This window comes from Petaurus breviceps, unplaced genomic scaffold (genome assembly GCF_028583685.1).
Source record: "Petaurus breviceps papuanus isolate PSGF00001 unplaced genomic scaffold, PetGlider_PUasm1.0 187, whole genome shotgun sequence".
NCBI classification, from domain to species: Eukaryota; Metazoa; Chordata; class Mammalia; order Diprotodontia; family Petauridae; genus Petaurus; species Petaurus breviceps.
In genome coordinates, this window is record NW_027185799.1 from 29,152,176 (window position 1) to 29,171,116 (window position 18,941).

Genomic DNA, 18,941 nt, shown 5'->3' on the forward strand with positions numbered 1-18,941 from the left:
AAGGACCGTTATTTCCCCTGTAGAAAATACTTAACTTTTCTGGGTAAGTTATTCTTAGCTATAAGTCCATATTGTTTGCCTTCTGGAATATTGTTCTGGTCTTTCTTAGTGGTGGCTGCTAACTCATGTGTAATCTTGAGTGTGACTTTTCAGTACTTGAACTTTTTTCTTTCTTACTGCTTACTTTTTTTCTTTTATATGCTTACAATATTTGACGTGGAAGTTCTGGATTTTGTCTGTAATGTTCCTGGGAGTTTTTATTTTGGGGTTTCTTTCAGGAGATGACTGGTGTATTCTTTATATTTCTCTTTGGCCACCTGGTCCTAAGAGGTCTGGATAATTTTCTTTTATGATTTCTAGATATATTAAGTCTAGAATTCTGGGGTTTGTTTGGTTTTGGTTGGGGGGGGGGTTTGAGTCCTAGTCTTAAACTTTTTTCCTTGATCAGTTTTCCATGTCAGTTGTTTTTGCTATGAGAAAATTTAAATTTTCTTCAGTATTTTTAGTGTTATGATTTTTAAAATATATTTCTTGTTGCCTTCTGGAGTCATTGTCTTCTTTTTGATTCATTCTAATTTTCAGGGAATTTGATGCTTGATTAAGGTTTTGTTTGTCTTGTGCCAAGCTGTTAATTCCCTTTTCAATACTTTTTTCCCTTTTTTCCCATTCTTCCACCCCAAGCTCTCTCATTTGACTTTTTCTTTTTGGAGGGCAATTGGGGTTAAGTGACTTGCCCAAGGTCACACGGATAGGGGTTTTTTGGGGGGGGTTTTGGTGTTAAGTGTCTGAGGCTGGATTTGAACTCAGGTACTCCTGATTCCAGGGCCAGTGCTCTATTCACTGTGCCACCTAGCTGCTCCTCTCATTTGATTTTTAAAAATATTTTAAGTCTTATTAAAAAAAACCCTTAAACTTCTTGCTTCATCTCTTTTTGGAATTGTAGTTAAATTCGTGGCCAGGTTGTATTTTTTTCTGAGGCTTTGCTTATAGATGTTTTAGAGTAATTTTTGTCTTGTGGTTTTATAACTTGAGTTTGTTTCCCTGTCACTGTATTTTTTTATGGTGGGATTCTTTTTTGTTTGTTTTCCCATTCCAATCTACTTCCTGACTTTGGACTTGCTGTTAATACTGGGCTTTGTATATGCTTCTGGAAGGATGGTCTGGGTCAGTTCTCTTTCTGCTTACTTAAGAATATTGAGTGTTGTGTTATTCCAGGATCTTGGGGAAAAACTGAACATCTGTAGACTTTCAGTAGTCCCAGTTATCTGATCCAAGGGCAAAATCTGATTGCTGTGTTCCTACTCTGAGCTATACAAATTCCTGACAAGGGTTTGGATCTGAGCAACAGAAAAACTACCTACAGAAAAAGTTTCTGACAAAATAGAACACCCATTCCTATTAAAAACCCTAGAGAACATAAGAATAAATGGAACTTCTCTTAAATTAATTTAAGTAGTATCTATGTAAAGCCATTAGCAAACATAATATATAATGAGATGAACTAAAAGCCTTTCCAATAAAGTCAGAGGTGAAGCAAGGATGCCCATTATCACTACTGTTATTCAGTATTGTACTAGAAATGTTAGCTATAACAATAAGAGAAGAAAAATAAATTGACGGAATTAGAATAGGCAACAAGGAAACAAAATTATCTCTCTTTGCAGAGCATCCTAGAAAATCAACTAAAAAAACTAGTTGAAATAATGAACAACTTTAGCACAGCTGCAGGATATAAAATAAACCCATCTAAATCATCAGGATTTCTTGTATTACCAATAGAGTCCAGCAGCATGAAACAGAGACAGAGAAATCCTGTTTAAAATAGCTGTAGACAACATAAAATACTTGGAAGTCTGCCTGAATGAAATGAAAAAATGAAACCAAGAACTACATGAACACAATTATAAAACATTTTTACACACATAAAGTCACATCCAAACAACTGAGAAAATATTAATTGCTTTTGGGTAGGCCAAGCCAATGTAACAAAAAATGACATACCTAAATTAATTAATTATTCAGTGCTATACGAGTCAAACTACCAAAAAATTATTTTATAGAGGTAGGAAAAATTCATCTGGAAGAACAGAAAGTCAAGAATATCATGGAGAATTAATGAAAACAAATACAAAGGAAGGTGGCCAAGTAGTACCCGATCTCAAACTGTATTATAGAGTAGTAATCATCAAAACTTTCTGGTACTGGCTAAGAAGTAGAGTGATAGATCAATTGAATAGTCTAGGTATGCAAGACTCAGTAGTAAATGACCATAGTAATCTAGTGTTTGGTAAGCCAAAAGACCCTAATTTTGGGGATGAGAACTTACTAAGTTGACAAAAACTGCTGGGAAGACTGGAAAATGGTAGACAGAAACTTTACATTGTATACCAAGATAAGGTCAAAATGGATACATGATTTAAACATAATGAGTCATACCATAAGCAAGGAATAGTTTATCTGTCAGGTCTATGGAAAAGGAAAGAATTTAGGACCAAAGAAAGTATAGAGAGCATTACAAAATATAAAATAGATTATTTTGACTATATAAAATTTAGAAGTTTTTGCACAAACAAAACTGATAAGAAGGAAAGCAGAAAGCTGAGAAACATTTTTTAAGCTAGTATCTATTTGGTAGAGGCCTCATTTCTGAAATATATAGAGAACTGATTCAAATTTATAAGAATCCAAGTCATTCCCCAATTGATAAATGATCAAATGATATGAACAGGCAATTTTCAAATAAAGAAATCAAAGCTATCTAGAGTCATATAAAAAAATGCTCTAAGTTGCTATTGATTAGAGAAATGCAAATTAAAACAACTCCGAGGTACTACCTCATATCTCTCAGATTGACTAATATGACAGAAAATGAAGATAAATGTTGGAGAGGATGTGGGAGAATCGAGACACTCCACTTTTTGGTGAAGTTTGAACTGATCCAAACATTCTGGAGAGAACAATTTGGAAATAATCAAACTGCACATACTCTGTGATCCAACAATACAACAACTATGTCTATATCTCATGGAGATTTAAAAAACAAGATAGGAGCAATGGGGAAGGTCCTACTCCTTTTGTAATGGCAGAGAATTGGAAATTGAGGAGATGTGCATCAAGTGTACTCAACAAGTTGAAATACATTGTTGTAATGGAATACTATTTTGAAGTAACAAATGATGAGCAGGCTTATTTTAAGAAAAACCTGAAAAAACTGACACAAATTAATGCTGAGTGAAATGAACAGAACCAGGAGAACATTATACACAGTAACCGTAGCATTTGTGTGATGATCAACTCTGATTGACTTAGCTATTCTCGACAATACAATGGTCCAAGACAGTTTCAAAGAACTCATGATGCAAAATGCTATCCACCTCCAGAGGAAGAACTTATGGAGTCTGAATGTATATTGAAGCCTACTATTTTTCACTTTCTTTATTTTGTGTGTGTGTGTGTTTTTCCCCCTTTAGGTCTGTGTCTTCTTTATGACATAACTAATATGGAAATATTCTTTGCATAATTGCACATTTATAATCTATATCATGTTGCTTACTATCCCAAGAAAGAGGTAGGTGAGGGAGGGAAGCCACACCTGCGCATAGGTCTTCAATTGGCCCTGTGACTCGTATGAATTAAGAGTCTGTGACTCTGAATTAAGCAGTAAGTAACAAAGATGCCAATTCTTACCCATCCTTGTCACAGTGCCCTGATATGTTTCTGGAGTATAGTAGGAGCATAAGTTTGGGTGGGCCTTTTGCTCTGTCTGTTACACAGCCTCTCTCTTCTTGTGTGCTGGAATCTTCTTCTGATAGTATGCCTTTTAGCTTTATCCAAGGATCTTTTATCCTTTATCCCAGGATCTATAGACCTCTCAGATGTCTCTATATCTGTGCTGAGCTAAGCTGAACCGATGATTCACTATGATTTTCTTTCTGGATTTCCCCATTAGGATTTAATATAGTACATTTTCCATATTTATTCAGAGGAGTTTTGTGGAGGGGTACTCAGCTATACTGCCTTTTACCACTTAGCCATTTTAGCCTTGTCTCCCAAATCTCTTTTTAAATAAATTTTTATTACTAACTTTTGTTTTTACCTTGCTTAAATTTCCCTCAGTAGTCTTCCCTCATATAATATAAATTAATAGCATCTCAGATTTTGAAAACACCACTATGCTGTAGTAATTTTTCTTTTATCAACTGAAAAGGAAATTTTAAAGACATTTTATGTTTGGTAAGAGGCAGTATAGCTGAGTGCCCCTCCACAAAACTCCTCTGAACAAATATAGAAAATATACTATATTAAATCCTAATGGGGAAATCCAGGGAAAAAATCATAGTGAGTCGCTCTATTAAAGGAGACAACATGTATATATATACTTGATTTTCTATCTCCTGTCTTGGTGTCCAGCTGGTAGTGCCTCCCTCTCCAAATTATCTTGTAATTATTTTTTAGATACTTTGTATATACATATAAATGTATGCATATATATACACATATACATATATGTATACGTATACATATACACCTATATTTACATGTACAGGTTGTCTCCCTCAACAGAATGTGGGCTTCTTAGAGTAGGGGATCATTTCACTTTTTTCATTGTATTCTCTAGCACCTGACATAGTTCCTTGCACATAGTAGGTGCTTAATAAGTGCTAATGGATTGATTAGATCCACATTTTTAAGAATTGTGTTCTAGCTAGGTTGGCTAGGTTGTAGTGAATGGTATATGCATGGTTTTAATATTTCCCTTTTAGTTTTTATTTTATTTTATTGCCTTTTGAAGGGCAGTTGGGGTTAAGTAACTTGCCTAAGGTTACCGGCTAGGTTTTTTTTTTGTGTGGGTGTTAAGTGTCTGAGGCTGGAAGCAAACTCGGGTCCTCCTGACTCCAGGGCCAGTACTTTACTCACTGCACCACCTAGCCACCCCTCCCTTTTAGTTTTTAAAAGGTGAATTACTATAGCATAAGACTTAGATGATAGTTTGGTGTACTTGTTGGATTTTTTTTTAGTACTAGATTTGCAGTTAGGGAACCTGTATTTAAATCCTGTCTCTGGTACTTAGAACCTGTATAATCTTGGAAAAGTACCTTAATCTCTCTGTAGGTCTCAGTTTACTCTTCTGTAAAATGAGAGGGTTGGATGAAAAGAATTCTAAGATATTTCATATTTTCAGATCCCATGATCTTTATTTGTATTTAATTTGTTTTTGCAAAAACCAGTAGTATTTATTCTTTTTTTCTTTCTTGCTCCCATATACAGAAATATTCGCACAGGTCCTCAGAAATAACTGAATGTAAATGAGAGCCAAAAAGATCATCTTTCCAGTTTTTTAGGGTTTTAGTTAGCAATTGACTTTGCTGAGGTTTTATTGATGGTTTGCTCATTAGGTTGAATAACATTAAATTTCTTTTTTCCCTTGACAGGAATATATGCGAATGATGGGACTCAGCAACTGGCTACACTGGCTTGCCTGGTTCCTTTTGTTTTTTGTCTTCTGCTTAATTACTGTCTTTTTCATCACTATTCTCTTTTGTATCAAGGCAAGTGTTTAGTTATGTCCAGTGTCTTTATCTATCTGTTAGGAGGGAAGTTTAATATATTTGATGTAGCTACTGGGCTTAAGTTAACGGATGAATGAAAATCATTTTGTGATGACATTGTAAGCTCTGTCATGTTTGTTTGGTTTCTTATAAAACAATCCTTTACAACTTATTAGAATCAGGGATAGCCTTCATTCTTATTATAGATGTAAGTGGAATTTAATTTTCTTTTTATTCAATTTTAATTTCTGGATAGTGGTTATTAGTTGCAGTAGATTTGTTGTAATTTTGAAGAATCTATTTTATACTCCACATCTCTCTGACTTCCTGTAACAATATTTATGTGTATGACCAAAATGTTTTAATTAATATTTCTTAGATAAAAGATGATATGGCAGTGCTCAACAAAAGTGACCCATTTTTGATATTTTTCTTTCTGATGTGTTTTGCAACATCTTCTATCTCCTTTGGCTTCATGATCAGCACATTCTTTGGTAGAGGTAAGTACAGAAATCTTTGTCAAACTAGTCAGTAAAACAAAACAAAACAACTTATTAATTGCTTATTATAAACCAAATACCATGGATGCCTTGAGAATAGTTTTATTCAAATACTTGATCACATCTTGCTTTTATTAGTTTGGATTCTCTTTCCCTAGATCCACAACTTAGTAGACAGTCTTGCAATTGCTGTGTCAAAAGCAGTTCATGATCTACTGCTATCCCTCTGAGGATGTTTCCTCAAACCTAGCTATACTTTTCCTTAGATCATAAATGTGCACTCCATTGTTTGGTCTGAAACCTTTTGAGCTTGTACAGCTAAGTGAATGGTTTAGCCTTGATGATCCTGGATGAAGAATCTATCTAGGATTTTTAATGCTCTCAGTGTTGGCAAAAATTAATTCCTATTCCCATTAACGATATAGTTCAATAATCTTTTTCCAATTTAAATATAAAAAATCAGTAACTCAGACTTACTGCTGATCTTTCAACATTTCTCAAATTCATTTGAAGTTGGCATTCCAGTGTCTCTTCATATTTATATTCAAATTCATTCAGTAAATACTTGAATTCCTACTGTGTATAGAGCATTGTAACTAGACACTAAGGAAGAGTTAAAATTAAATGAGACACATTTCCTCATCTCATTGAACTTCTAGGTTAGTACTAAGACACAAACACAGATAACTATAAGGTATAATATCAAATTTTAACTGCTTTTAAAAGTTACATACTGAAGAGTGAGTGTGGCACAATTGGCCTACTAATTTAGAAAGACCTAGGTTCACATTCTGTTTTTGTCACATCTTAGTTATGTGACTCTGGGTAAGCAAATCACTTCATCTCTTACTGTCTAGGCAACTCTCTAAGATAATTAAGTTGTAGCACAAATCCTGAGCTACACTGGTAGATAGTTTCCTCATCAAAAATTCCCTTTACTGATGAAAGAAAGATCTCATCAAAAAATGTTACAAACCAATGCTAGATGAAACATTCCACATCTCTTCCCAGTTTTCCATTTCATAGTGATTTTACCCTAAATCACCCGTTTATGGCAACACATTCAGTACCCCTACAAAAACATGATACTGATATCCACTGATGATAGTCAATAATTATCAGTTGTACCACTGGAAATTATTTTTATGCCAATCTATCGTATGATAAATATGAACACACTATTAATAGGTAATTTCCAATCAAATCCATTTCTGTCCAATTATATGTTGAAATCCATACTTCAGATAAATCTGTGATCTCCCAGTTCAATTGCCTTGACTTTTATGCTCAAATAGTTCAGCAATCACTAAATTTAAAAAAATGAATTACAAATTGATACACTTAATATTTATGCATGTACATAGACTCATTTTCCATTACTTTAGCATGATTTGAATTTCATTGTCTTCTCTTTGTTGTCATAGAATCTGTTAGTAATTGTTCTTGTAATAGATTGAGAAGGCTAAAATGGTTCTTGGACCCACATTAAATCACAATTTACCAGTATACTATTGAATAAGAGATAAACTTTTGCAAAATAAAATCAACTCCTGGTATGTAAGAATACCCACATAAATTGCATATATTCATATACTTGTCATACTGTATATATGTACATATATATTTTCAAAAATAGATATGTTCTTGTCTCATATCCATATTTATAAACAGATTTTCAAATCAAGCATTAATTATGCATTTTTAAAGCTTTAAATCTGGAACAAAGAAGATAATTTTCAAACCATTCAAATTACACTTGATCCACATTATTTACAAATAACAAATATAGAATATTCATAAATATTTTATATTTTTTAATTCTTCAACTAACTAAAATTTATTTCTATCCCCAAAACCAATATTTGACTCACTTCTAGCAAAAAAATTTGTGTTACCTGACACACATTTCCAGCAGTCAAGCAAGGTGATACTCTGCTTTCTTGTTTCAGCTCTCATACAGTAGATAAGTGACCTCTGTGTGTGTGTGTGTGCGCACACATGCACACACATACACGTTTTTTGTTGGTTAGTTCACTGTTTAAAATGACCTCCAAGCAGAGTGCCGAATTGCTGTCCTGAACACAAGAAGATTGTGGTGTGCCTTATGAAGAAAATACGTGTTAAAAGCTTCATTCAGGCATGAGTGATTGTGATGATTTTTGTCCTGTCCTACAAGCATCCATCCTAGCTGTATTCCCTTTGTTAAGATCTATTTGGATAGAAGCTATATTTTTCTACAGAGTCAGGAATTTTGCATCCCTTCAAAATTAGCTATAGTACACTTGACATCTGCAATCATACATCACATCATCAAAATCGAATAAGTATTTAATAGACCAAAGATTATTAACCCAGCAACCCAGGAAATCAGCTAAGGGCATCATTCACAACAAAGATACATCAGCAATACATGTAATAGGCCTACTTCAGTATAAAGCATCATTTGATAGACCACTAGAGTGACTTTAGGCCTAAGGACATATTATACGCACATATCACAGTGGTACATGCACTTCCAAAGAAGACAAGCAAATATACCTAACTGTAAAGCAATTATAATGCCCAGAATAATAAAATATCGGAAACAGTAATTTGTGCATGAACAAGCAATGAGATTTTGCACAGTTAATGAACTAGTGTAGAGTATGCACAAGACCAGCACATGATCAAATAAGTATGAACAAATAAAACAGAAGCATACCCAAAATATGCAGCATTTAATATGTGCATTAATGAATATATGCATTATATTCAAAGCTTGCATTAGATGTATAAATATTGTCTCACTACATGTTCAACCCTTTCTTCCATTTCCCTTGTAACATTTTAAGTTAGTTTGATCATTGATCAAATGTTCCTAGCTCTCCTTAGACCTGACCTATTGAATGAATTCATGGTACAGACTGAGCATGTCTTCATCACAACTTGCAATGAGGAAAACTTATCAAATTCGACTTTAGGTGCTTACTACCTGTATGACTCAGAGCACACCACTTAAACATTCTGTGTGTCTATTTCCTCATCTGCAAAATGAGAGAGCTTTACTATATGGCTTCTAAAGTACCTTCCAGTCTAAATCTATGATCCTATGATATCCACACTTAAAAGGCAGGAAAAAAAGCTGAATCAATAAAGACAACTGAGAAGAATCCATAAAAAAATAGCACCAGGAGAGTATAGTATAACAGGAACCAAAAGAGAAGAGGGTACTAAGAAAGAAGAGTTGATTAACAGCATCAAATGGTTCAGAAAGCAGAAAAAACTATTGGATTGATAAGTGGTGAAAGGATATGAACAGACAGTTCTGAAAAGAAGAATTGCAAAGTATTCACAACTACATAAAAGAATGCTCCAAATCACTAATAAGAAAATGCTGATCAAAACAATCATGAGATTTTGAGGGTTGTGAAATAATAGAAACACATTGAAATGGTGGAAATTTTTTGGAAAGCAATTTGGAATTATGTGAATAAAGAGACTAAAAAAGCTATACCCTTTGAACCAGCTACTCCATTACTAGTCTTATACTTCAAGAAAGAAGAAAGACCCAATGTACTCTGAAATATGTATAGTAGCACCTTTTGTGATAGCTAAGAATTGGAAATAAAGCAGATGCCTGTTAATTGGGGAATAGCTAAACAAATGGTGGTACATGAATGGAATGGAATGTTACTGTACTTTAAGAAATGATATGTGTTACAAACCAAATCGTGGAAAGATCTATATGAACTGATAAAGAGAAAAGTAAGCAGAGCCAAGAAAACAACAACAACATAAATGGAAAGAGCAACTACATGCCAAAAAGTCAAAAATAAATATGACAGAATTATAAAGATCAAGCAGAACTTGGAATGAAGAAATATGAGATGGCATTCCCCAGCCCTCTGTTTTAGAGGTAGAAGATCCACAAGTGTTACACATTGCATGTTTTTGAACTTTTTTCAATGTATGGATCATTTGTGCTGATTTTTTTTCCTCTGTAACAATACTATTTGTTATATGGAATGACTCTCCCAGAGGGGGAGGAAGAAGATATTTGGTATAACTGTGATGATATAAAAATAGAAGATATCAATAAAAATCTTTTTTGGTAATTAAGAAGTCACTGGTGGTCCAAGAATAGAGGAATGGGTAGATGTATTAAGCTTTTTTAATGCAATGGAACACTGTAATGTAATTAAGACTCACAAATATGAGAAATGTCAAAGAAACTTTATTAAATAATGCAAAATGGAAAAATCAGAACCAGAACAGAGTACGTAGTAACTATGGACATATTTAAAAAACAATAAATGGTAATAGACAAAAGAAACTTGGTAAGTTTTTTGAATCAGTGAAATGTTATAATATTTTTAATTCATTTAAGTGTAAATAGTTAGGAAAAAGTTTGGTTGTAATAATGTTCATTATTAAGTTTATAATAATTTTTAATGGCAGTTGGATTAAGAGTCATTCTACTTGGGTTTGATTCTTGGCTGCCAAAATGAGCTGTGTGACCATTGGCAAAGACTGAATGTTTTATCCTTTGTAAAGTGGGAATAATAGTACTTGTTGCCTTTACCTGACAAAGCCTTTTTAAAGCTTATAGGAGATAATGAATGACTTTGTAAACCATTAAGCACTATAAAAATGAGGGTTGGGGGCAGGGGAGGTCATTGGTGACTTTGGAAAAGAGTCCAGTAGGGTGGTAGAGATAGGGATTATATTGTATCCAGTAGTGGAAGGATAGTAAACAAGTGTTGGCATGTAATATAGACTAAAAATTTGGCAGTAAGTTAAGGCGGAGGATATTTGGAGTTATTGCTTGAGATGAAGTAGGAGGGATAGTGGAAAGGGGTTTTTTTGGGGGAAGAGAAGACCTGAGCAAGTGTATTAGTAGAGGAGAAGATATACATAGAGGCAGGGGGTTTAAAGACAAGACTGAGGGACTGACAGGTAGAGTAGGGCCTTGTACACTATCAGTAAGGAACATCATCTAAGCAAATGAATAATCTAATGATATTGTAAAGGGAATAATATTTTCTTAAATAAGTTAATAATTTTTCAAGTTCCATTATTTGTATATCGTTGATGCCCTAAAAATAAATTTGGTAAACTTATTAAAATAGAAACAGCAGGATCTTCTTTTTATTTAATAACATTTTTTCACCAGCTACATAGTCTTAATTTTAAAATTATGCACACCAAAGGAGGTTTTTTCTGTTCATTCATGCTACATAAATTATTTCTTTTTTCTTCTTCTAAATCTGCAGCCAATTTAGCAGCTGCCACAGGAGGTTTCCTCTACTTTATTGCCTACGTCCCATACTTCTTTATTGAACCTCGATACAACCAGCTGTCTTTTAGTCAAAAGTTATCATCTTGTCTCCTCTCAAATGTTGCAATGGCAATGGGAGTTCTTCTCATAGTCAAGTTTGAAGGGAAAGGTAAGCACTGATCTTCACAAATTTATATCTTTGATGACCTTATACCTAACCACAGCTAGAGAATGTTGGACTATGCTGGCCTGTAGTTTGGTTAAAACTCTTAATTGCCTTGGCATTGCTGTGTTTCAAAGGAGAGCTTTCAGTATTTATAATTAATTTTGAAAATCACTTTGGGCAACTTTTTGATTGATATAAGAGTGGGAGATAGGTGATAATTAGATTCAAGTTCTTATTCATCATTATCAAAGAGAACCTGATAGAACTGAGGTTCTCTAGGTTTCTGGGGTGATAGGTACAATTAAAGTTTTGACCTTTGATAATGTACAGAGAACTTGATTATATGGTGATTTAGGGTAAATGAAATACTGTTTGGTAGTAATTACTCCTCCAGGAACTGTGAAATTATTATTTTTGTACAAAATGATTAGCAGTTTGATTAATTTGTACAAGGATCAGAGTGTTGGGTGAAGAGTTGAAATACTTAGTTGTAATTCAGGAAGCACTTTGAGAAAAAGTCATTTTTAGTTCATCTGGCATAGACAAAATGGCAGTAGCACTTATTTATTAGGACAATCATAGTTCATCAGTTCTGAATATGACTTACAAGTGCTTTCCCTTTGAGATGGCCTACCATCTACTATGTTGATATCTTATATGTACTTAATTAATTATTTGTCATCTCCTCCATTAGAATGTGAGCTTTTTGTGAGAAGGGACAATATTTTTGCCTTTCTCTGTATCACTAGGACTTGGCATAGTGCCTAGTACATAGTAAGCCAGAGTGGGGAACCGGTGGCCTTGAGGCTACATGTGACCTTTTAGGGCCTCAAGTGAAGCCCTTTGAATACAAACTTCACAAAACAAATTTCCGTAATAAAAGGATATATTCTGTAAAACTTGAACTCAGTCAAAAGGCAGCACCCAAGGACCTAGAAGGCTACATGTGGCCTCAAGGCAACAAGTTTCCCATCTCTGTAGTAAGCACTTAAAAAATGTTTGTTGACTAACTATACTGAGCTTTAGCATTTTCATACTCTCCAAAGTATTTGGACTCCTGAGAAGGAAAACAAAATGGAATTGATAAAAAGATAAACCCTTTGCCATCTGAATCTTCAGCAACCTAATAAGTTATGATAGTAGCAGAGTACTGTCTAGGTCTTCTCTGAACTGTGTTTTCTGCATAGATATGGTTTAGTTTTTTTGTTATTCATCCATCTGTGGAGCCATATACTTAGTCTTTCATTCAAGAACTTTTGAAATTCTTCTAGAAGAATGAATATTAGGAACTCTTGACATTCCTTGAGAATACTGAAGTCTTTTTTTCTGTAGCATTCTGAAAGACTACAGTAACCTCTTACAACCACCTCACAGACCACATGATTGAGAGCATATATAACTACAGGGCATTTCTGACCTTGCTTCAACGAGGCAGCTATTAGCAGCACCAGGAGGTGAGATGAGGCTGTAATAATATACAAGTACACAAGGGATAGTGTCCCCACTCTGTTTTCCCCAAGAGGTTTCTGTCATACCTGTGGAGGTAGAGGTGATTATCCTCAGTTGTATATGGAGCAGAGAATAATTCTAACTGCTTGATTCCTTGTAATTTCTATTTTCTGTATTTCTTTCATTCTATACAATGTAGTAGGTAGGGATTTAGCTTGTAAATTGCATAATTAGGTAACCAAAACAGCCATAATAAATATGAAGAGTGAGTGAATGAATAAGCAATGTGTAACTCCCTTCCCCTTTCTGGCTACTTCCCCAATGCACATGCCCATTGACTGTCAAGCCACCAAGGGTAGTTGAATACTATTACTATCTTGGGGATCCTAGGGGTAACCCTCAGAGTCTGGGCATTTTAGTACTTTTGCTTTCTAGCCTCCATTAAATGTGTATTCTTCAGGACTCTTTCATTTCCCCATATCCAATCTGTTACCAAGTCCTGTCATCTTTTCCTTTGTAACAGCTTATATATACCCCTTCTCTCTTCTGACACTGCCACCACCCTAGTGCAAGCCCTTATCTCCTTTCACCTTGATTATTGCAATAGCTGTTGGTTGTTCTCCCTACCTTAAGTCTCTCCTCAGTCCAGTCCATCCTCTACTCAGCTGTCAGATTAATCTTCCTAAAGTACAATTCTGGCCATATCACTCCAATTAGTAAACTCCAATTTTATTTAGTGTCTTATCTTGTTTTTTCTGAAATTTTTATTTTAAATTCCCCTTCTTTTAAGATAGTATTTTGTACCTATAGTTGTTTTTATTTAATCTACTTTAAGGTAGCTCTCTTTCCATAGGCCCTCTTCCCCTCGACTTTAACTTCCTTCTTATTTGTCAAACTTTTCCTCTAAAACTCCTTTAGGAATTTTATTTAGCCTACTGATTTTTAAATTTCTTATTATTTAATTATTTAAATCTTTTTCCCTTTTTTCCCCTTCTTATCTCTCAGTCAATCAGTAAGCATTTATTAAGTGCCTACTATGTGCCAGGCATTGTGCTAAGCACTGGGGATACAAAAAGAGGAAAAAGACAGTCTCTTCCATCAAGGAATTTACAGTCTTTCAGTTAAATGATTAATGGTTAATTCAGAATCACCTCCCTTCTATTCCCTTCTCACATCTTTTGTTTGTTTTTTCATTTTCTTCACCTTTTTTCTACCAAAAAAATTTGTTTACCTTGATCTCTTCATTCATCCTCTTTCCTTTCTATCTGATCTAAACTTTTATTCTTTGATTCATGGTCTTTTACATATTTATTCTTTACTTATTCTATTTGTGTTCCACATGGAATTAAAACTTCTAAGAATCAACTTTGAGTACCCTCTTCTAAACAATTTCTATGTAGTTGTCTTGTAAATGTCCTCTCAGTAGAGAGCAGCATGCAACAGGTAGTAGGCCCACAGAAAACAATACAATAACATTATCAGAAGACAGTAATGTCCCTATGGTATCAGAAGTGTATTTACCCTTCATTCTTGTGCCTCACATACATGTAGTATAGTGTTACAGGGATGTAACCCCTCCACTAACATGTATTCGCCATATATGCTCCTTACATGTCACACATGTTCCCTATATTTTTATGTATTCATTTTTTTACATGTCCACTTTTCCCACTGATAGCTTTTTATAATCGTGGGAGAGTGTTACCTAAATTTTCTGGTAGACATAGTTTATTTACACTGCTACACTGTTTCATTAAACACCTTTGCTTTGACCTAACTATTAAAAGTAAACACATTATTTGGGGCTTTCAAACTGATTTTGAGAAGAAGCAGACGCACAGAATACTTGAAACAGGGATAACTTTTCTGAAGGCCTTGTAGAATCACCTGCTAAGTATGTCCTTTTCTTTACCAAAGTGTTCTGTGGACAGAAAAGGTTCAAAGACTATATGTCTTGAGTCTAGTATACAGAATAATTTTATTTTTGTATATTGCAGGGACAGGCATGCAATGGAAAGACTTTCTGTCACCTTTTAACATAGATGATAACCTCGCTTTAGGACATGTGGTGTTAATGCTACTATATGACTCTGTTTTCTATGGTTTGGTGACCTGGTATGTGGAAGCTGTATTTCCTGGGCAATATGGTATACCCCAGCCCTGGTATTTCTTCTTGCTGGTGAGTTCTGATGCTGTTTTTCTTCAGATTGACCATATTTATTGCTCTTTTATGGAAGAGGAAATTTCAAGATTCCTGTTTTCCTATGGTATTCTGATACAAAAGCCTTGAGAAACAACTGTAGAATTACAGATTGTGTCTTTACCATGTTAATTAAAAAACCGTTAAAAATTTAAAAAACATGTTAAAAAAAACTGCCTCAGTTTTAGTTTTTTCTTAGTTGAAGTCAGTCAAGTAACAGCACCATGCTGGTCAAATGTAAACAAAACATGTACCTAAATCTGTAAGTGGTGGAACTGCAGGCCTACATCTCACCAGTTGTAAATAAACTCCCTCTTCCTATCATTTTCCCCTCTCTGAGAAATTATGAATAAGGAGGACTGGGGATACAGATTTTTATTGATTTCCTGATGAAAGATGTTGCATGTTCAGGAACTTACAGACATAGAAGCTGATTCCTCTTAAAAACAGAAGTAAATAGATTAATAAGATATAATGGACATAAGCATTGATGATATTATTAAGTTGGAAAAACATTTTGGGGCCTTTGACCTTCTTCACAAGTCAGAGAGATTATCATAACAGGAGCCAAGGTAACCTCCATGTTGTTCCCATTCTGCCACTTGCCTGGGTCATTAACAGCAAAGTGCTTTTCTTATTTTGCTCCCTTCCATCCCTAGCTTTGCTAGACTGCAGTCAGCTCCACCATCCTCAGGTCTTTTTAGGCCAGAAGCCATTGTGACATAGGAAAAGAGACATTAACCTGATTCCCATTTGACTGAAAAAAACCAAGCCTGATATCATGTAAAAGTTTTGAACTTTAAGTCAAGGGACTTGGGTTCAAATCCTGGCTCCAGTGTTTAGTGACCCCAAGCATACCACTTAAGCCATTTAAGCTTAATAAGCCTCAAGTTTTTCCTTGTTAAAATGTAGATAAAGAATTAGACTAGGAGCAACCAGGTGGTATGGTGGATAGAGGAACCAGAGCTGGAGTCAGGAGGACCTGAGTTCAAATGTGGCCTTAGACCTGTGACCCTGAGCAAATCACTTAACCCCAATTGCCCCCCCCCAAAAAAAATTAGACTAACTCACAAGATTGTTTTCTTCAAGAAAAGAAATTTGATCCAGTTTTCTTCAAGAAAAGAAATTTGATCCAGTTTGTAGAAGTATAAAGATTTCCCCATTTCTCTTTTATTTTGGATTTTAATCTGGAGTTACCTCATTTTGATCATGGTTTCTTGAATAAGAGAATGTCTGTTAAATGTCTCAGAGATTGAAGTCTTTATGCCATTTGACTACAGAATTTTAGTATCTCAGTTTAATATAACTTCATTAATCCTAAATAGCAAAAAAGTGTGCAGAACTGTGATGCTCTCAAAAGTGCTGTGGCATTGTCACTTAGTGCCCATCTTGGTAATAGAGTTTTGATTTATACCGTAGCCTTCCTACTGGTTTGGGAAACCAAGAATAAGTTTAGAAGAAAAGGAGGAGGAAGACCTTGAGAATTCTCCACAGCATGAATTCTTTGAATCTGAACCTAGAGACCTACTACCAGGAATAAAGATAAAAAATCTCACCAAGGTATTGTCACACTGGTCTCCTTTCTAATTAGGACTAAGATTTTGTTTAGAGTTTTATATTTTTTCCTCTTATATTTTAAGGGATTTGCCTCTAGTAAGGAATTAAATATCACATCTTAATAACATGTCCCATTCAGTGTGTGTACAAAGACTTTCTTACAACTTCTACTCTTAATTCATCCCTATATTTCTTACCTCTTTTATCTGGGAAAGGAGCAAATTTTCTTGTGTGTGTTTGTATGTTTTACTCTAAGAAGTTAGGTCTAGCTTGAGAAGCTGCCTCTGTGAAATTTAGAGTATATGCAGAAATGATTTCTTTACTTTCTCAATACTTTTTGCATCCTTCTTTCACTTGGTCCTTATAATGCCAGGGCTTGGAATTGGAGAACAGAAAAGAGGGGAAGGTTGTGCTTTTTGCTGCCAAACTGTGATATTTTGGGGACAAATGTATGGTAATAATAGGCTTTGGAGGATATCTTAGTTGACCTGAATCAGAGATATACAAAGTTTTAGATATGATACTTCAGACAGGCAGGATGAAAGTTTCCTCCCACCCAAAACACGAATTTCTTTGCAAAATAATGAAATAACATAACAGAGATAAAGTATAAATCATTACCTGCTCCAAGATCTTGCCTTTAGATAAATAAATTTAGTTACTGTCTACTGGTTCTTTTCCTGTTGCCTAAATACACGCTTATTTTATCCTTAAAAAATAAAACAAAACACTTTCACTTGATCACACCATCCCTTAAAGCTATTATCCTGTGTATATCCTCACATTTTTTCTCTTCATTTTTAACCTCTGAAATCCATATTCTAGTATCATCACTCAATTAAAACTGCTCTCTCCAACGTTATGAATAAACTATTGATTGCCAGATCCATTGAGTTTTATTCAATGGTCATCCTCCTTGACACCTCTGAAATGATGACTATATTGGTTCTTCTCTTTTTTGTTCTCTTCTTACCTGTAGGATCCCCCCTCAGTCTCCTTTGCAGGATTATTCTCAGCCTTCCAACTCACAAAATATGGATATATCCCCAAGGCACTGGGCCCGTTTTTTTTCTCTCTTCCTATACCTTCTCTCTTAGTGATCTCATCAGCTTCCAGATGTCATCTTAATTCAGATGACTTCGAGCTCTATGCATCTAGCCATAGTTTCTCTTTTAAGTTAATCCCACAACACCAGCTACCTACTGGACATCTCCAACTGAATGTCTCTTAGGTTTCTAAAAAACTTAATGCATCTAAAACAGAACTTACCATTTTCTCTGATACCAACCCTCCATCCCCTTATTCCTGTCTTCCTTATTCCTGTTGAAGGTACCACCATCCTTCTGATCACACAGGTTTATCATCTGAGAGTCATTGACTTTTTTTCTTTCTCACTCCCATATCTGGTTATTCACCAAGTCTTGATTCCACTTCCATGGCATCTCTCATATTGTTGCCCTTTTCTCCATTCATGTGGATATGTCTTTTTTTCAAGTTATCACCCTTGCCCTAGACTACTGCTCTGACCTCTAATTAGTTTCTCTACCTCTAGTTCCTGGTCTGGCACACAGCTGCCAAAAATATATTGCTAAAGGGTAGGATTGACCATGTCACTCTTCAATTCATAAATCTCCAGTGGCTCCCTATTGGCTCTAGATTCAACATCATTCTATCTATCTATTATATATATTCTATATATATATAGATAGATAGATAGATAGATAGATAGATAGATAGATAGATAGATAGATAGATAGATAGAATATATATATATTCTATCTAGATTCTATCATTCTTGTTTTGGGAATATTTAAAACCCTTTACAACAGGATTCCACTCTATATTTCTATGCTTTTGTAATATTCACCTTTATGAACTCTTGGATCTAGCCAAACTGGCCTACTTGTTGTTTTTATTCATGACATAACATCTCCTGTCTTCATAGCTTTCACAAAATTACCTATGCCTGGAATGCACTCTCTTTTGACCTGTACCTCTTAGAATCCTGGGCTTCCTTCAAAGCTGAACTTAAGTGCCACTTTTTATATGAGGCCTTCCTGATCCTCCCAGTTACTTGTACCTCTCTTCCCACTGAAATTAACTTTTTTAAATAATTAACTTATTTTGTATCAATTTTATTTACTTTATTTTACTTTGTTTACTTTATTTGTATACAAGTTGTTTCCCTCAATAAAGTGCAAGTTCTTTGAAGGTAGATACTGTTTTGGTTTTGCGTTTGTATCTCTAGCATCTAGCATAGTGC

At 34.6% G+C, this 18,941-nt stretch overlaps 1 protein-coding gene across 1 annotated transcript in view; it reads left to right on the forward strand.

Annotated features, from left to right (window-relative positions):
• LOC138163251 (phospholipid-transporting ATPase ABCA3-like) overlaps positions 1–18,941 on the forward strand; it is a 230,876-nt gene that overhangs the window by 74,771 nt on the left and 137,164 nt on the right. Inside the window, exons 8-12 of the mRNA XM_069090799.1 lie at positions 5,433–5,549; positions 5,929–6,049; positions 11,302–11,475; positions 14,919–15,100; positions 16,541–16,681. Coding sequence (XP_068946900.1) covers positions 5,433–5,549; positions 5,929–6,049; positions 11,302–11,475; positions 14,919–15,100; positions 16,541–16,681 — 735 coding nt within the window. The remainder of the gene's footprint in view (positions 1–5,432; positions 5,550–5,928; positions 6,050–11,301; positions 11,476–14,918; positions 15,101–16,540; positions 16,682–18,941) is intronic.